This window comes from Lissotriton vulgaris, chromosome 1_1 (assembly GCF_964263255.1).
Source record: "Lissotriton vulgaris chromosome 1_1, aLisVul1.2, whole genome shotgun sequence".
In the NCBI taxonomy this organism is placed as follows: domain Eukaryota; kingdom Metazoa; phylum Chordata; class Amphibia; order Caudata; family Salamandridae; genus Lissotriton; species Lissotriton vulgaris.
In genome coordinates, this window is record NC_141685.1 from 1,432,161,109 (window position 1) to 1,432,179,194 (window position 18,086).

Consider the following 18,086-nt stretch of genomic DNA (forward strand, 5'->3'; position numbering starts at 1 on the left):
GGACCGAGGAAATATCCCATTGCCACATACTGGGATACTATCTTATCTGAATTGCAGTCTAATAACGTGTACGAATCAGACGATGGTGCTGAGCCCTTGTAGGGGTCATGGACACCTAGACTAGGATTACTGGCCGATGTTCATCGTTTTTGTTCATCATCACGACCCTCACTATCACTTTTCGTGATACTTAGCAGTGGGTAATTAATAAAGCATCTGTTAGCGAGGGTGGGCGAGAGAAGCTTTGGGTTTGTTGCCAAGTTGTGTGGTTTTCTAAGTTTTCATGTTAGTTAGAACTATTATTGTTTTATTTCTATCACAATGTATTAATCTGTTCCCAACCTCACCAGTGATTCACCTGGCCCTCCGCCTCTATTGTTTATTATTGCAGGGGGGTGCCTTATAGATGTCTCATTAGACACACAGAGATGTACCTTCGACATAAGTGTCCTACTTCAGGGCTAAGATCTGGTGTTTATCTTCTTTTACAGGTTTGCTGGAGCTTACTCACTAATTTTACCCAACTATGTTATTGACATATTATGCTTATCATAATATCTAACCCGAATTACATGCCATTATGTCTTTCAATGTAAGTAGTACTACCCGTCACTTGCATTATCACAGTATTGTATAAATGAAAAACCTTAATAAACACATTTCAAACAAAAAAAAAAACTGGGTCAATTTCAACATTCTCGGGCAGAATAGACAGTGATTTGGTCTTGAAGGACCCAAAGAATACATTAAAGTCTGCAAGGGCAAGGTTCTTAATCTAAATGTTATCATCAGACACGTTGCCAATTATGGATCTGAAAATCCAGATAGGTTTCAAAACGTCTCGATCCCTCTGACTGTAAACAGACCTCTGGCAAACTCCCTGAATTAATGTAGACAGGAAATGAATACCAGTTTTTTTTTTTTTTTACATTTCTAGGAGGGTCATCTACTCCCAATTGCCACCTCTCCACTTTAGTTTTGTTTTTATTTACTGCACCAAGTGGTGTCCGGGGATCGGTAAATACATTTGTATTTTTTTTTTTAATGCTGCCAATGCCATTCAGTAGGTGCTTGCATGCATAGTGACATGTGCGCCTGTCATCCTGCATGCCTACGGCTACTGAAGAACATGGGTGCCAGTAGCGTTAGCACACATACATTAGTGTCGAAGCATTTTTTCTTCTTCTTTTGACGATGCTGTCCAGCATCAGCAAAAATAAGTTTACTTTTTACTCATGCTGTACATCATCACACAAAAAAATGGCATAGGGGAAAGGCTCTGAAGACAAAAGCGATTACCTTTGTCACTGCTTATTTGTAAATGAGCACAATTTCAGCCTCAGTCAAGCGGAGGAGGACTGCAACACCGTACAAGTGGCAAAAAAGCAAGTCGATATAGAAGGCTCTGAATTAAATAAGTCAACAGGTATCTCGACGGGTTCAGGTGCTTACCTCCCTCTTCTTGGCTTCAAATTGCCAGAAGAGCTACAGCTTGAGTAAATTAGACCATGTATGTACCATGGTTCTTGCTTCATTGTGTAGTTAGTTGAGATATGTCTCAGGCATATACTGTTGAGAAACTTTTAAACCAGGGGTCCTCATGAATGTATGATTTGGGGTCAGCAATGGCTGATTTACTGTAGAGCCTTATCGGGTGCCCTAGGCAACTTTTAAATTACCGGCTTGCAATAGACCAGACAATTATTAACGGACAATATCTAATTTCTTTTCTTTCAATTTCTTTTTTAATTTGCTGTCCACTGCATAATAATGACTTTCCTACCCCACCCCAAGCACCGTCTCTTGCTGATTACAATAATAACCTCGTTATTTGCTCAATAAACCACATCATACCAGGTATGGATTCCTTGCTTCCTGTCCATTATGTGACAGATTTCATGACAAAGGAAAAATCCCTTACGTAGGATGACATGGGGATCTAGAGCCAGAGTGGCCTCAAGAAAATGTACAAGGGAAGGGAGAATTACTTTATAACTGAGGCAATACATTTTCCTTGGTGATGTGGGGGGCATTTCATTATTTTCCTATTATATGCCGTTTGTAAGGTATTCGTTAATATAGCCCTTTCTGGTTAAGTATTCCAGCCATCCCAAAAGTAAATCGAAAAGGTGAGATGAAGGGTCATGGTCACTTTCCACAAACTGTATCAATTCCAGATCTTCTGTGGTATCCCACCCTATTATTATACGCTCTAGTGTGCTGCCATGCTTCCCCGATTTAAAATAGGAGTAGGATTATTAAATACAAGCCTGCAGTTGGAGGTGCTCATAACCGGGCTAGTGTGGGAGTCAACTACCATGCAGGTCTCAAGGGATTTCTGACCACAATGATTTGGGTATACACCAGAATTTATCTTCATCCATAAGGGCTACAAATATTAACAATAGATTCAAAGGTGGCTTCAAAATCCCCTGCAACTACCAATAACCTTCTTGAAACCCCTTTTTGTGTCTAATTTAGTAAGGATTTCATCCAGGTGGTGGATTCTACATTATGCTGGAGATCTCAGTTATACACATTCAATAGTATTAACTTGTCGTCAGGGGAAAAGGTGAGGGCAAGCTGTCATATGTTCACAGATTTGGTGTCTGTATCATGAACTAAGAAGTTTAATTATACTTTGACCCAGATTGTCAGGGCACCTGATAGGCATCCTCTGGGGCAGAACCTTAGTGCTATAGCAAGAGTAACCCTGCCTAAAAGTTGGGGTCACGATCTGGATTTCCTCAAATATTCAGATCTGGTAATTATTGATTAATTCATTCTGCATCTTGCGGTTCAATGCATATCCCATTATACTTCATGAAAGTAGCCTTATTTTAAAAATTGTTTTAAAGAAATGTCCTTCCTGGTGTTGCCTGCTTAGTGGTATAAATGGTATCGAGAGATAGCCTCACTACTCTCTCCCACTCTGATAGTTGCCCCAGCTTTCCAAAATGACCTCAATTAATCTAGCTGATCAAGGTAAGAGGCTCTTCCCGCTGTCCCTTTGTATCCATCAGAAGTGACCAGGAGAATGGATGAAGCATCAAGACAGTGAGGGTGCTTTCCACGGAGCTGTGGTGGACATTTTGGTGCCTCTCATGAAAGAATGTTTACAGAGGGGTGGCTATATTTCAATTCGAGGAAAGTTGACTTGTGTGCCATAGAGCGGAACTGACACACTGTATAAGTCCTCTGTTAATAAAATAATTTGCCTCATTCTAAGATGAATATACACAAATGATCGTCTTGTATGCTGACTCTTTTAGCCCAAGTTAGAGTCGATCTAATAACAGAGTAGCAAAGTGTGACCCAGAGTATCCAATAGATTGATTTATAAGGGACCTTAGGTCTTAATTTTTTTATTGTTTTTATTAGCTTTTTAGAAAAACAGCATACAGCAAAGTGAGAGGCAAAAATTGCATTGGTTGCAAATGGTAAATGTATATGCACAATTATTTGCATACAGTCAGTACGGTTGGTTCCAATGATCTAGGTCCAGGTTTGGTGTACTACCCAGTCAGGAGGATACTCCCGTAAAAGGAGGAGGTTGCTCAGCCGTCAGAGTCCCGGGTTCTATCAGTGCAAAGGGTAATGTGTCAGGGACATTGGATTTTCACTTTGGCTCCTACTTAATATCTTAGCAACTCCTACCAGGAAAACTGAAGAGTTGCCTCTTCTTGACAGTCTACTTTGTTATGTCACATCATAATTAGAAGTGATTTATATGGTAAAAAGAGCTGTGGATGGTGATTTTAAAGTCTTAAATGTTCCTTCCTAGATCATAGGCTAATCCTTACGAGGAATGATCCATGGTACAATGAGAGAAGCAATTACATCATTTACTAAATTATGTCGAGGAGTTGCCTTCTTGGCCCCCAACCCATGTGATCTATCTGTATCTTATAAAGGATTACCGGAGGAAAAACACCCTCTAGATTACATTTTTTGTTCCCTAACACTATGCTGTTTAATGTGTTTAATTCCATCACAGCCACTCCAAAATATGTTTTGACCAATTCCAACAAATCATTGACTTTGGGTCTGCAGTTGCACCATTTTCATCCATTGAATCCATCATTGTGCACCCTCTTTGCTGGCTTCTTCCCTAGGAGAGAGGAGTTGTTACCACCACTTGTAATCAGTTGCCCTTTTGCGCTCTCCTTATCTTTTGACTTCACTAGTGGTAAAAACGGGTTGAAGCAAGTGACACAGGTTATAGTTATTGGCTCAGCCTTTATTCTCCACATTATCATGTGAGAGAGGAGAGAGGAGTGATTAGAGCCAAATGATGTTTATTTGTCCTATATGGTGTTAGTGGAAGTGGTGAGTAGTGGCTCCCTAGTCTTTTATCCCAAAGACTTCCCCAAAACATTAGCTACCCTGCCTTTCTTAGTAAATTTCAGATTGATTTGTTTTTCATTTGTCATTACCACTTTAGGGACGTATCCTCCTTTCCTTTCTGAATTTTGAGGATGAACAAGATGACCTAACCATAGCACACTCGGAGCCTGGAAGAGTATGCGCTGCAGTTGTTTATGCTTCTTCCATCAATTTCTGGTGTAGGGAAGACTCTTAGGATTGTGCACTTAACAAAGCATCTGGCATCAGTGGTTTAACTTCATCAACAACCAATGACTATTAAGAGAGGAGGCACCTAAAGAAATGTGACTTTGTTTATTCCCTTCCTTCAGGCCAAAGTAATTTTACTGCTTTCCCATAGTTCAAGAACGCCTATCAATCTTTACGGTCCTTTCACAGTGGCTTTAAAGTTTTTCAGGTTTTCTTGAAGACAATTTAAAGATTGGGCGAATTAAGAGGTATGTATATGGAAGAGGCAAATATGAGGAGGCAAGAGTGTTGACTCACCTAGCCAATACGCAAAGTTTGAGGCTTGTTCTCCAACACAGCCTCTCCTCCCATGAATGAAGTCAAAGGTGTTGGGAACTGAGTGAACCTGACAAAGACAGGCACATTGTGGAGTTTCAATTCCTCTCTTCAACAGATGGCCACAGGAAAGAGTCAATATAGGAAGCAAACCCATCCTCCTCTGGCATTTGATAGGCCTTGGACAATCCCACCCTTGACCAAGGTTTCGCCAGGGCGGGACTTGCACATGTCCCAAGTGCACCCCTTTCTGCTGGCAGGTGCTGGTGCCTGTGTCAGCTGTTGCGGCCTCATGCACTGTGGATTTAGGAGTCCCCCTTGGCGTGAAGAACTACTTATGAACTTCTGCCCTGGAGCATGGATGAATGCAGTGTCCCGTACAGTGGGCAGCGGCTGGCACCTATGGTGCCTGTGAGATTGACCTCACACATAGAGGAGAGTGGATGTTTGAGTCCCCTCATCATGGACACTGACTTCTGGGCTGTTTTTGCCTGATATGGAGTGGAATTTGACAAAAGTTCTATACAGCTAGTAAAATAATTACATAGGGCAGTTAAAAAGGTGGTCGCATAGCAGACAAAAAATATTTACATGCATATTACAATAGCATACAATACATTAATGGATATGTTGGTCAAGGCAAGGCATGTAAGACCCTCAGTGTAGTACCGAGGATGGCACTTTACCTCGCCTATGCAGGAGTAGGAAAACAGAGGGGGTTACAAATAATGGGGTTAGGCCTGCTCATTTTTCACATTCCAATAAAAATTTGGTAAAATTGAGTTGTTTTGCTATTTTAATTTTGTTGTCACATAAGTGAATCTGTACATATTGGAAGATGAGCAGGTGCCCTCTGGTTTACATGTGGCTAGGGGTAGCAACAAAATGTGTTTTTGGGCCAAGGAGTGGTGAAAATGGCAGCACTCACATTTGGTACAGTTGTAGAATTGTCTGAACAAAAACATAAGGTCCTGGGGTGAAGTCGCACCAATTAATGGGTTTTTTGAGGGTCTCCGTCTTCAGTATTATATGGGAAGATAGGCTTTGCCCTTGGGTCAAGGCACTGACAGACACATATATGAGGACTACATGAGAAGCAAAAAAAGTGGTTAGAAGTGTATAGAAAAGATATGATTAAAAAAAATCCAAACAGTATCAGCAGTGATCGATATAATAGATATCAATTCATTTGAGTGGTTTATCGATTCTGTCACAGTTTTAAGTATTTTTCGATGAGCAAATTTCTAAAGATTTTGAACACCTGTTATGGTATCATCCTTCAGATGCCATAGCAAGGACTGGTGGGGGAAAAATTGGTTCAAATCTAAAGCCTAATTCAACTGAATTGGTCAGCTTGACGAATCTGGCCCCTCCTGGGACTGACTGACACAGCGAACTCGGACAACTAAGCATACCAGATTTTTGCCCATTTTTCTAAACGTTTCACTTTTGCTATAAAATAGGTAATTTTTGCTTTTTGAAGTTACCTAAACGTGACTTAAATAAACCGATTTTTCTCCAGTTTATATTAGATATCCTTTTTTGCACCAGTGGAAAACTGGAAAGAAAAGGATGGGCGAAAGCAGACACACTACATACGATATATGTATAATGACGTTTTTCTTACAGCTCATTTTAGGTATTAAATAAAGGTTTGTTTTATTAAACAAAAAATCCTAATTTATGAAAACCTTAGCCTAAAATGGAGCATCCTCATGCTCAGCCCAGTCTTTCACATTGGAAAAGTGTCCAAAATAGTATTTGCTCCATTGTGGATTGTCATCACAGCAAATAAATAGTGCACAGTGATGTCCATGATTTTCTCTGATCCAAAATGGATATACAAACTGTTTTACAGCATCCTACACACCAAATACATTAGTAGCAAAAAGGTGCACAATACATTCACTCCATTTTTAGCACATTCCCATATTAAACCATATGGTTCTAAATTTGAGAAAAAATGGTACAATTAAATAATTTTAATAGCGGTCTATGAAATGGAGTAATTTAAATGTATAAACTGTAATGGTATCTTGTAACAAATACTGTGATATTACACAAAATACGCAAATGGCATGAAAAGCGGTTTACTGGTATCTTATATTAACTTTTCACGCGGGGAACTCACGTAAAACCTAAGATACCAGTAAGAGTAGTTAGAGCAGAAAACACTTCTCATTGAGTGAAGCCTATTACAGCATAAAATGTCTCAATCAAACAATTAGGCATAATTGCATAAATAACCTTTTTGCAAATGTTGCACTAATTGAAATGTCACATATGCCGACCAAGATCAAAGGGACAAAAAATGGGTTGTTTATCAATAAAAAATGCCATTCACGTTTAACATGACAGTCACTCTTTTCACCACATGACGGTCTCACACAGTCGTTTGCTTTTGTGCAATGTCTATTTCCAGCTTCAGACGAGGGTAGCTGACAGAGGAAAGGTGAAGGGACAGGAGTGAAATAAGTGAAATTCCGGACGGGTGTGACATATCTTTTTGCTTTGTAGTTTGCTCTGACCCTTAAAGTAACACATTTCAATCACTGGACTTTCAAATCGCTCACTCGATCTCACTGCATGCCAGTGTTACACTAGCAGTTAAACCCGCAGGACAGTTGTTAAATTACATTTCGTGTTGTTCTTTTCATCTTGCGGGCCTGGGGTGAAACCAGCAGGCCGTGACATCTCCATTTCTGACCCGGCTGCACTAGGAAGTACGTGATTGATTTATTCACGCGCCTGCGAGGCCTCTGCTGCGGTCATGGACGGACCCAGAAGCGCAGGCTCGTCATGGAGCTTCTCTGACAGCTGGGGGGGGGGAGCCACCAGCATGGGGCACCAGCCCACCCTTACAGAAATAACTTGCGCTCCACTGCTTAATTTGTAAAAGAATAGGTGCCAGGGCACTCGTCCGGAGGCCACCCGTCACCCATTGCCCCTGCCCCTGCCAGCGACAGAACCAACACAACTAATAACCATCACACTCCTACAAGTGTGACAATTCAGACTATTCTAGGCGCCCACAACTACAAGGATGGCTTGGTGGCAGGTATTAGTCCTTTATAACATATAGTGAATTAACAAAGAATTGTTGTATTGCTCATTTCTAAGCTAGACAGACAGCGTCACCATGTGGCAGCCTGTCATAAGTACCGGTGTTGACAACCAAGTGCCGGTGCTGAGCATTGGAAACCACTGGCTCAAATTAAGCACTATCGTGCTCCCCTATTTGAGTGCAGGCCCTGCAGAAGGCCTAAAAAAGTGCCAGGTGCAAGGTTTTTAGATCTATACCCCATTGTTGGTGGGTCACTTCTTTTATGACGAATAAGACGGCCTCAAAGTTGAACTACTTCTGAAGGTGCCCAGGAAACAAACACCTTTGGTGATGAGTCTATGTGGATTGACAAGCGCAACATTCATTGGGGGAATAGCACACTATGTTACATGTATTCATTTCCACAAGATTTTAAATGCATGTTGTAAAGAGTTGATGCATAACAAGAATACGTATTGTAAAAATAATAATTATTAACATACTAACATTAATGAGCTTCTTCTTGAACACAATCATTATTCACACATTTGAGCACTTAGGTTTCTGCACTTCAATGCAGTCAATTGACTAAGACCCTGATTACGAGTTTGTACGACTCAAGGTGCTAGCGAATGCACCTCATGAATATTGATACTCCAGGGTACGCTATTTATCGTGTGCAATAAGTCCTTGGGAAATAACATACAGATTTTGGTGCTTAAAGCACCAAAACAGCAGGTTACTGTAAATGCCGTAGACTTTTCCACTGTTAAATTTCTACAGACTTGACCTCTTAAAATGTAGCGAAAAGTGAGGTATTTAATGCACGCAGTGATTACTGGATGCAATAAATACCACCCAACTCGGAACTCCGACCCATTCATAATCAGGGCCTAAGTTCTGCATACTACTACTTTGAGCCTACCAACTGCAGAGAAAAACTTGCAGCTCATATGGAATTTCACTTCCAAAGCTTAGAGAAATAGCTATAGGGGCTTCTTTGAGCTTTTCCTCTAGTATCCCCAGGTGACACCTAGGGTTTCATGGGCACACTTTCTTACTTTCATGATTACAGGGCATGGTACCCAGAGGGTCCTTCATTTTGAATTTCAATCTACTAAAGGCACTTACTTTCCACCAGAAAGACGTTTCCAAGTGTTAAGCAGTGATGTAGTGGACTGCTACTGGCCCACTGATCTGTTAGGCAATAGGCTGGTTTGATCTAGAAGCAATGTGTCATATTTCAGAGACAACCAGAAGGATTTAAGCTGACAAGTAGTTTAGGATCCAAAAAACGTTCAGTAATGTCAGGGCTTTAAGTGGGATGGATCTCACCAGTGCGGAGCACCGGCAGTTTTATGAAGGGGGCCTCGAAACGTTTTGGGCCCTGGCACAAGCGGTCCGTTTTTTCCAGACTGCAGTGATAGCAGGGACAGGATGTGCGCATGCATCACTGCTCACTTCTCACTAGTGGAGAAGTTAAGGCATGACGTCATGCCAGGTGAGCATTCTAGTGGAAGGGGAATCCTTTATAAAGAGATGAATTTTCTCTCCAGATTTCCCTTCTCTTTTTTAAAATTCAGGAGGAGCAGCATCGTCATGGTATCACCAGGGTTTTAAGTGGAAGCTTTTTCAAAATTACATACAAGCCATAGTTGCTGTTTATTTATCTTATGCAACTAACATCCATTGACAAAGCCAATAGTCATGACTTGTTGGTGGTATGATGTTACTTGTAACATATATCTGGATGCAATGACAGAAACAGCAAAATACAATTCGGGCGGCACACTATGCAATGCATAGATTTTTTGTTTAAGTCTTTTTAAGCCACGCCCTTAACTACATTGGCCACGCCCTTTTGAGAGGACCACCCCAGTTTTTTCATCCCACTTAAAGCCCTGAGTAAAGTCTTCCACAATTTGGCATTATGAATGCAAGTAACTCACATGCCCTAAATGGAGCTATTACTAGAACCTAAATTAATCAATGAAACTCCTCTTGAATTCGACGAAACCTTTCACAAACTTCTAAAAGAAGAAAGTGAGGAACATATGAAAAGGTTTATCTTCCTTTCAACTGAAACTCCAGAATATACACCGTGTCAGGAAATATGTCCAACTGGAAAGAATGTTGGGAAAAAGTTGTTCAAAGGCTTGTCCATCCTGTTATGAGAACAAAGCACTACAGACCTTGAGGACCAGTCCTAAACCAAGCATATTACAGCAGGTCAAAATGTTTGGAGAAGGAGTTGGATGGGTAAGGTAACCTTGTGAAAGGAATACCCATCTTCCACCCAAAAGGTTTCGCATAACTTTACTTAGTGGAAGACAATCCCTGACCGTTCTGTGCACTTTAGACAAAAGGTCCAGATTTTGCGCACAAAGAATGCAAGATATTCCATCCCACAAAATAAAATATAATTCGTTTTTTGCCGATTTCTGTGTGAAACGTTTCAGTTTGAATGCAGCAGTCATTTAAAAAATGAAGGCAAATGCAAGGTGTTATCTGCGTTTTAAGATATTACAGTATGCATACGCATCACTTGAATCACAATGAGTAACTTTCTTCTTGTAGACACAGAGTTTCTGAAGACTAAAAGCTAGATGAGTTATTATGAACAACTCACCCATCAACAGCTTCAGGAAACTGGCAGCCAACTCAAATAACATTCAAACATTTCTTGTTACATCACTAGGTTCTTGGTTGGAATATTAACACAGAATGCCATATGAAAGGGAGAGAGGCATTTCACACTTTTCTGTCCTTCACATAAAACACTACCAAATTAGGTAAATATATACTAAAGTAAATTAAACAGTCAGAATTCAAAACTGTAAAATTTCCCTCTTAGCCTTAGTATCCGATAATCTTTTCTAAACACAAGATTGATCAGTTACTGGTGTAACCATTCAAATAACTGGGATGCTTATGCAATCATACAATTTTTCTACCAACCATACCTTAACTACCATCACTGAGAATACTTGTGTCATTGCTCACATATGCCTTTTTATTCCTACGAGTGTATGGGCTATAGGAGAGTAGTACAAGCAAGCAACTCTTCTAAATCGACCCATCATCAGTTTGTATTGCATTCTTAAACATGTTTACCATTTTGAGGCCACTGAGAACTTTGAGCACTGCTCACACCCCACAGGAGCCTTCACCTTCACCCAATCTTCAACTTGAATTTCAATGTCTTTCACACCGTTTCTTTTCTCGAAATACAAGTTTCTCTTCATATGCAGTTCCTCCCGTTTCATTCTCCCACTTCATTGAACTTCACGCTTTTACCCCACCCCATCCACCCTGGACACAATTTGTTATTAGCAGACATTCCCATGAAAAGCTCAAAAGGAAGCTTTTCCAGTGGATCAACGAAGAGACGTGATATGCTGTGATCCATTCCTGTAATTCCACCCTCTAATCCAAAATTATTTACTCTAGCCAATTGTATGCTCTCTTTCAAACTCTTGTTCATCCTCTCCACTGCCCAATTTGTTTCAAGATGATAGACTGAAGTCTTCTTTTGTTGCATTCCATAACACTTTAAATAACTGTCCATCTCAAAAGAACAGAAGTGAGGTCCATTATCAGCCAAAAATAATTTTGGATTACTCTCTTAAATATTTCTTGCACAAATGTGCTTCTGCCTGTGGAAGAGATGTCCTGTACACATGCAATCTCTACCCAGCTTGAGTAGAGATACATTAACACACTCAGATAGGGCGTGAGATGTTCTGCGAGCAAAGGTTTCACCATACTGCTACCTCATCCCATGGAAATGTTAGAAGTTTTCTACACACCATGGGCATTTGTCTGACATGTAACACTTTGGTGCTATTGTTGCATTCCATGCAACCCCTACTATTCATTCTACTTCTGTTCCTACACCTGACCACCATACATTTGAGCCCAATCTTTCTTTGGTCTTAACTATGCCTGAGTAACCCTAATGAGCTAAAGATAATGTTCCTCTTAAATCTTCTGGAGGTACAAGTCTTGTTCCCCGCAACAAAATGTCATTATCTGCAAACAAATCCTCTTTAACCATATACCATGACTTTTCTAACTATTCTAACTCTACAAATTGTAACACTTCTAGCACTTTGGACAGCACAGAAGCTTTTTCCAATTCAAATTTCCTCTCTTCTTCAGCTACAGGTCCCATCATGTCCTCACAGAAAGTTACGTTTTTCTTCTCTAAACTCATCTTGGACATCACTATTGGCATCACTCAAAGCTAAGTGGGACAAGCAATATGCTGGACAATTCTTCACTCCTGGTAGATGATCGATATTGAAATCAAACTCTTGAAGAGCAATCACCCACACCTCCTTGGTCTTGAAGAAATAGAACATAGCCACTTTTTCATGAATGCCCCCTCAAAGGTTTGTGGTTTGAATGAACTTTAAATGTCGTGCTCCACAACAAATTCCTAAACTTCATCAATTCTGAATAGAGAGCCAGAACTCCTCTCTCAATGACAGAGTAATTGAACTCCGACCCTCTCAAACAATTTGATGCGCAAGTGATCAACTATCCCACACTTGCCATTTTGTAATAAAAGCACCTACACCTTTGAAACGTATATCAAGTACAAAAAAACTCTAATCACCAGGCAGACGTGCAAGATAACTGCATCCTACAGACCTTCTTTTAGTGCATTAAATTCCCCATGACATCCTTTGTTTAACTTAAAGTTCACCCTCTTGCACAACAAACTCCTCAGGTGGACAGACATCTGCATATTCCTTTATTAACTTATTGTAATACTGCACCATACCTAGCAATGACAAGAGTGCACCTTTTGTACACAGCTCTTTTAATTCAACAATGGCATCAACTAAATCTTTCTTGGGTAAGACGGATATATGTTGCCCTACAAGATTTACCTAATGCATCCTAGACTTTCATTTTTCTTTTCTGAACGTTCAACCTGCTCTCATCAACATACTCAAGCCCAAATGTACTCTCACATCATGTTTACTCATGGTCTCACCACAGATCAAAAGATCATCCTGAAAACATTGAATGCCAGGTATTCCACTCAAAACGTATGACATCACTCTCTGGAAAACTGAAGCTGCAGATTTCAAGCCAAAAGGCATGTTTGTGAACTTATATGCCCTTATATGTGATAAAGGCTGTCAAATCTTGTGAGCAACAGTCTACATTCAATCGATGATAGAAAAAAGTTAAATCAAGCATTGTGAAAAAATGACCCAAGAATAATGGTCACAATCTTATCAATGTTGGGAAAAGGAAACCTATCTACTCTACTGTCACTTTCCTACTGAGAGCTCCAACATCTATGAACAAACAAATATTGCCATTTGCTTACTTGGCTACAACTATCAGTGCCAACTATTCCATTGCCTCTAAAGGTAACATTACTAACATGTCATTGAGAAAATCTAGTTCAGTACTCACACAGTCCTGTACACTTACAGGCAGACGTCTTACTTTTGCAACAACAGGTTTTGCATCCCTATTTAATTTAATGATATGTTTGTATCCTAGGACTCAACCCAATTCATTATGAAATACCCATTCAATCTCAGTTTCAAAGTCAACCACATATTGCTCGATTTCTTTTAGTTCCTCTTGAGGACTGGCATTGAGATTCAACATGACTTTTAACAGTCATTGATGATGCCACCCTATCTTCACCTTTGTTTGAAATATATATCTTAGCAATCTTGTATTTTCTACTTAGTTCCAAACAAGAATGAAAATACCCCAACATTTTATGGGTGTTCTACCATTACCCCCAGGATGCACTTCCATTTTACACATGTTGAACCTCCCTTTGAGGTTTTCTTCAAATGTGGAGTCACACAAGGCCTAACACAAATGTCATCATTCCAAAGTTGTGCAGAACAGAGAGAGTATTTACCATACTTGGCAAATACTCATACCCTGAAGTGGTATTTTTGACAGGTTATACATGTTATTCCGAGTTATTGAAGTGGGAATGTGGCGCTTTACACATAGAGTCTGTATTTACTTCACTGTATTCCAAGTGTTTAGTTGTTTTCAAGGCATCCTTCCAGCAATACGTTTTAGAAATTTTTGCTGGTGAAATCGGTTAGGTGCAACACTGCAGTGGTGAGATAGTTGTCGAACAAATCTAAATTCCAATCCCTGTGTAAATTCCAATTCGACAGCACATGAAATATACAGTATAGTCTATGAATGCAGAACCTTCCACTTTGTTATTTGCACAGGTTTAAAGTGCAGCAAGGGTGTCCTTGAACAACACATTTTAACATTAAGTAGGGATAACTGTAGCTCTGAAGCTTTGCGATTATCATATTTAACTACCATTATGAGAGGACAACTTATATTGGAACCAAGTTTTTCATCTAGCAGAAGGAATACCCTTTATAATCTATATGCATTGAAATGCTCCTTTTGTTAAATAAAAAGGCATGACACGTTTTAAAAGTACATATACAATTCTAAATAGCAAAGCAGGGGCACAATCTGAATAGCCTCATTCGTATTTTAATATGCAGTTGAACATTAAATGCTGGTAAAATCTGGCGGAATCTTATCACAAATATAAATATTGTGGACATTTTATGAATTAAAAATCAAAGTTCATGGAATATTTTTTCTGTGAGAGAATAACAGCTGATAAATGACCTATTCAGGATCAACATTTAAAAAAATTACATGAACTTGTGATTGAATAACATAATTGAAACATCAAATGACTGTCAAAATAGAAGATATATTAAATGTGCCCATACCTGTGAACTCTTCATGGCATTCACATGAGTATCCGCCCTCTCTACTTCGACACAAACCATTCCGTCCACAGGGGTTGGAGTAGCACAAATCGATCTCAGTTTCGCAATAGTCACCAGTAAATCCAGGTGGACACCTGCATCTCAATCCATTGATCGGATGGATGGGGCGGAAAAGAACTGTGTGTGAGCTGATAAACGGAGCAGAGCTGTCAAATTTCAAAACAGAAACACACTTCATGTAGTTTTCACAAGGCTCCCGGAGGCAGATATTATCATCAAATGGTAGGACCCGTTGGGTGGAGATCATGGTTAGAAGAGTTCTATTGAGGTAGATCTGCTCCTGGAGATCCTCTGATGGAAAAAACTTATTCCGAACCCCACCTGGAAGCAAAGCTGAGAAGGTCACATTTAAGATGTTGGTACTGACGTCAGTGTCATTTTGAATATTGAAGACAAATATTCCATCCTTGGTGGTAGACAGTACTGTCGCCACACCTTCCACAAAGAGTGAGAGGAGAGGGGAGAGGAATCTTTCCTGGGACATGTTTTCCAGTCGGACTGTGATGCTGTTGGTCAACATGTCATCAGTGATGATGGTCACCCGAAGGGTACAGTATGCAGTGACACTGTGAACTCCATCTAAGGATTCAAAGGAAAAGAGCAATGTAAGACAAAATCAACCAAACATCAATGCTGCACAATGATCCAAGTAAAAATGTATCTTAACAACTATGCTTTCCACAGTATTGACGAGCTGTTTCTGTTGTTAATCCTAGTAGCACACTTACAATTTAACACAAAGCCTTCATAGAGCAGAGTGTATTCGATTATGACCAGGGACCAATGATTCTGGGCTTGGGCTTTCCTTTTGCACACCAATCTTTTCTGCCAACATAGTCCAACTGGCTTCATTTACAGGATTCAAAATTACCACTACCAGATGCATTACATTATTAAATAATGTCTCAGAGCTGGAGCGCTATTACCAAGGTAGTTTGGAATCATCAGTTGAGCTTAGACAATATAGCATTTATAAGACAATTCTTTTTTTAGAAAAAATTACATCGACCAGACATTAACATTAAAGATTATTAACAGGTATGAAAAATGTTTAACAAAATCAACAAATCAAGTATTTGCAAATTAGAGTACCTCACATGCTCTAGTTTCAGACAAGAATATAGAGGTGCTTAACCCCCTTGAACACAAAGAATTTTAAGTCGGACCCCAACAATAAATCTAGGAAATGTTTTTGATAACACTCAATCGGGTACAAAATTCTGAAAATTTACACTTCCATAAAAAGTTTTACATACGAATCCTGGGCAAGGCAGAATTTTAAAGAAAGGAATTTTCACTCAACAACCTGATGAGAGCAGGCGGATGCAAAAGGCGAAAAAGACATCAGGTCAGTCCTACTGCACATTGACTGTGGCAGTCCCACTTAAGTAGTAGTGACAATGTTTGCAATAAGGCTCTGAATAAAATCAGTGAAGCCATAAATATAATCAAATTAGACCAGTTGTGAAGGAAACTAACCAAAAATGCACATGAAATAACATCAATGGCACTGTTGAGGCACTGCTATACAAAACTTACACTAACAATGTATGAACACTGGAGCAGATATATACAGCAAACGAGTAGCAGATAGAATCTCGCAGTGGGACATCATCTTGCACCCACACTGGACAGGATCCACCCTCCTAGTCACTTCTACACGAGAGGCTGTTTTTCAATGAGCAAACATTGTGCCTGTAAACTGAAAAGGAGGGAATGTTTCTCAGAGGACTTTGGAACCAACCTTTGGAAGAGAGGGGGTTAGTGGAATGCCATTCTCCTTCAAGGTACAGAGAAAGAGGCCCCCTCGTGATCCAAGTTTTTGTTAGAGGAACCTCTTTCTAAATGAGCCATTTGTTGTCTGGAGGTGCATGTTGCAGCATCTCTATGTGATTGTCACCATATTTGTGTCAACAATTCATACACCTGAGATGTCCTTCCAGGTTCACATAAGCAGGGTCCATGACAGATTTTCCGACTAACACTCACATGAATGGGTTTCTTTTATTTTATTCATTGTATGCAAATGCATCTTATTTGGATGCCCTGAAAATATGGCATGGACAACTCTTACTGAACCGGAAGTCAATACCCTCGCCATAGAGAAGGTGGAATTTTGTGCAGATAAATACATTAAAACATGAAACAGAATATCCAACAAACCGGTGTCTTAATATGAGAAAAAGGATTGTGAGATCTATAGTTATTTATTTGTGTTGCGGTTTAATATCCACGGCACCTCAATCCTTGCCGCTTCTCTGAGCCCCATACAGCTGCGCCCCTCAGACCCCATGCAAAACAGCAACGCGTGCTTAGCAAGGGCTGAAGTTAGCCCTCTTGCAAGCCACAGATGTCAGTGGAAACCCAACATGTACCTATCAGCCTGCTGGAACACCGTCTCTATGACCCAGGGGGCTGTAAACGTGTCTCCAAATGGAGCGCCTGTGTTATCAGTGAGGTCTCGCTTGGCTGCAAAGGAGTGCCCTGCAGCCTGTGTAGATCTACTTAAATTAGCTGATTTGTAATCTACAAACACGCCTTTCATAATGAATTGAAATGTACACAATTCCACTGCTAAGGCAGTAATAACTGATATGCTATCTGCCTATAATCAGCTACTGGAGATAGGGTTGGTGCTTTATTGTGCCACTGTAGTAGCAGTACCTCATTTGACTCGATGGCTGCAGGTGGGGCCTCCGGCACTCATTTTTGGGGACCAGCACTTAATTTTCATCAGCAGACTTTGACCCAGAATAAGAGACAAAGGCAGAAAATGGGGCAATGGGAGGAGGAAGAGACAGACAGGAAAAACATGAAAAGGGTAGAGAGCAAGGATGAAAATGAACCTGCAAACTTGAGACAAAGGGGTATGCAGTGTGTGGTAGTGGATGAAAGAGGCATGAGATGGAAGCAAGACTAGACAGCCTCGGTGTTGGACAACCCAAACATTCGGCAGCGGGCTCCTCAGAAAAAACTTTGGACAATAGCAAGTTATCGTGGGCTAGTCTATGGCTTAATGTTTCACATGTTTAAATATGAAGCACTTTTCACTCAGGTGTAGTTTGAAAGAGCCACGAGGGACACTTTTTCCGGATACCGAGGCGCTGAGAACAAATATGCTCCATCGCAGACCGTGGCGCTTTCCGATATTTCTTGCACTAGATGGGGAAAGGCCAGACGATACAGGGCAAAAATGTTTTAAAATGTAAACCAAATCAATCGTTTTAAAAGCATGGCTTACTAAAGACACATCTTGGGACCCGATTCAGAAAACATTTCCCCACTGAATGAGTAACCCTGTGGTGGTGTGTTTTTTAAGATCGGAATTCCGA

At 40.2% G+C, this 18,086-nt stretch overlaps 1 protein-coding gene across 4 annotated transcripts in view; it reads right to left on the reverse strand.

The window, feature by feature from the left end:
* The window catches only part of CELSR1 (cadherin EGF LAG seven-pass G-type receptor 1), a 520,725-nt gene that overhangs the window by 329,359 nt on the left and 173,280 nt on the right, over positions 1-18,086 (reverse strand). For all 4 annotated transcript variants that reach the window (XM_086967271.1, XM_086967267.1, XM_086967274.1 and 1 more), the window contains exon 2: positions 14,695-15,333. In XM_086967271.1, the coding sequence (XP_086823397.1) occupies positions 14,695-15,333 (639 nt within the window). The remainder of the gene's footprint in view (positions 1-14,694; positions 15,334-18,086) is intronic.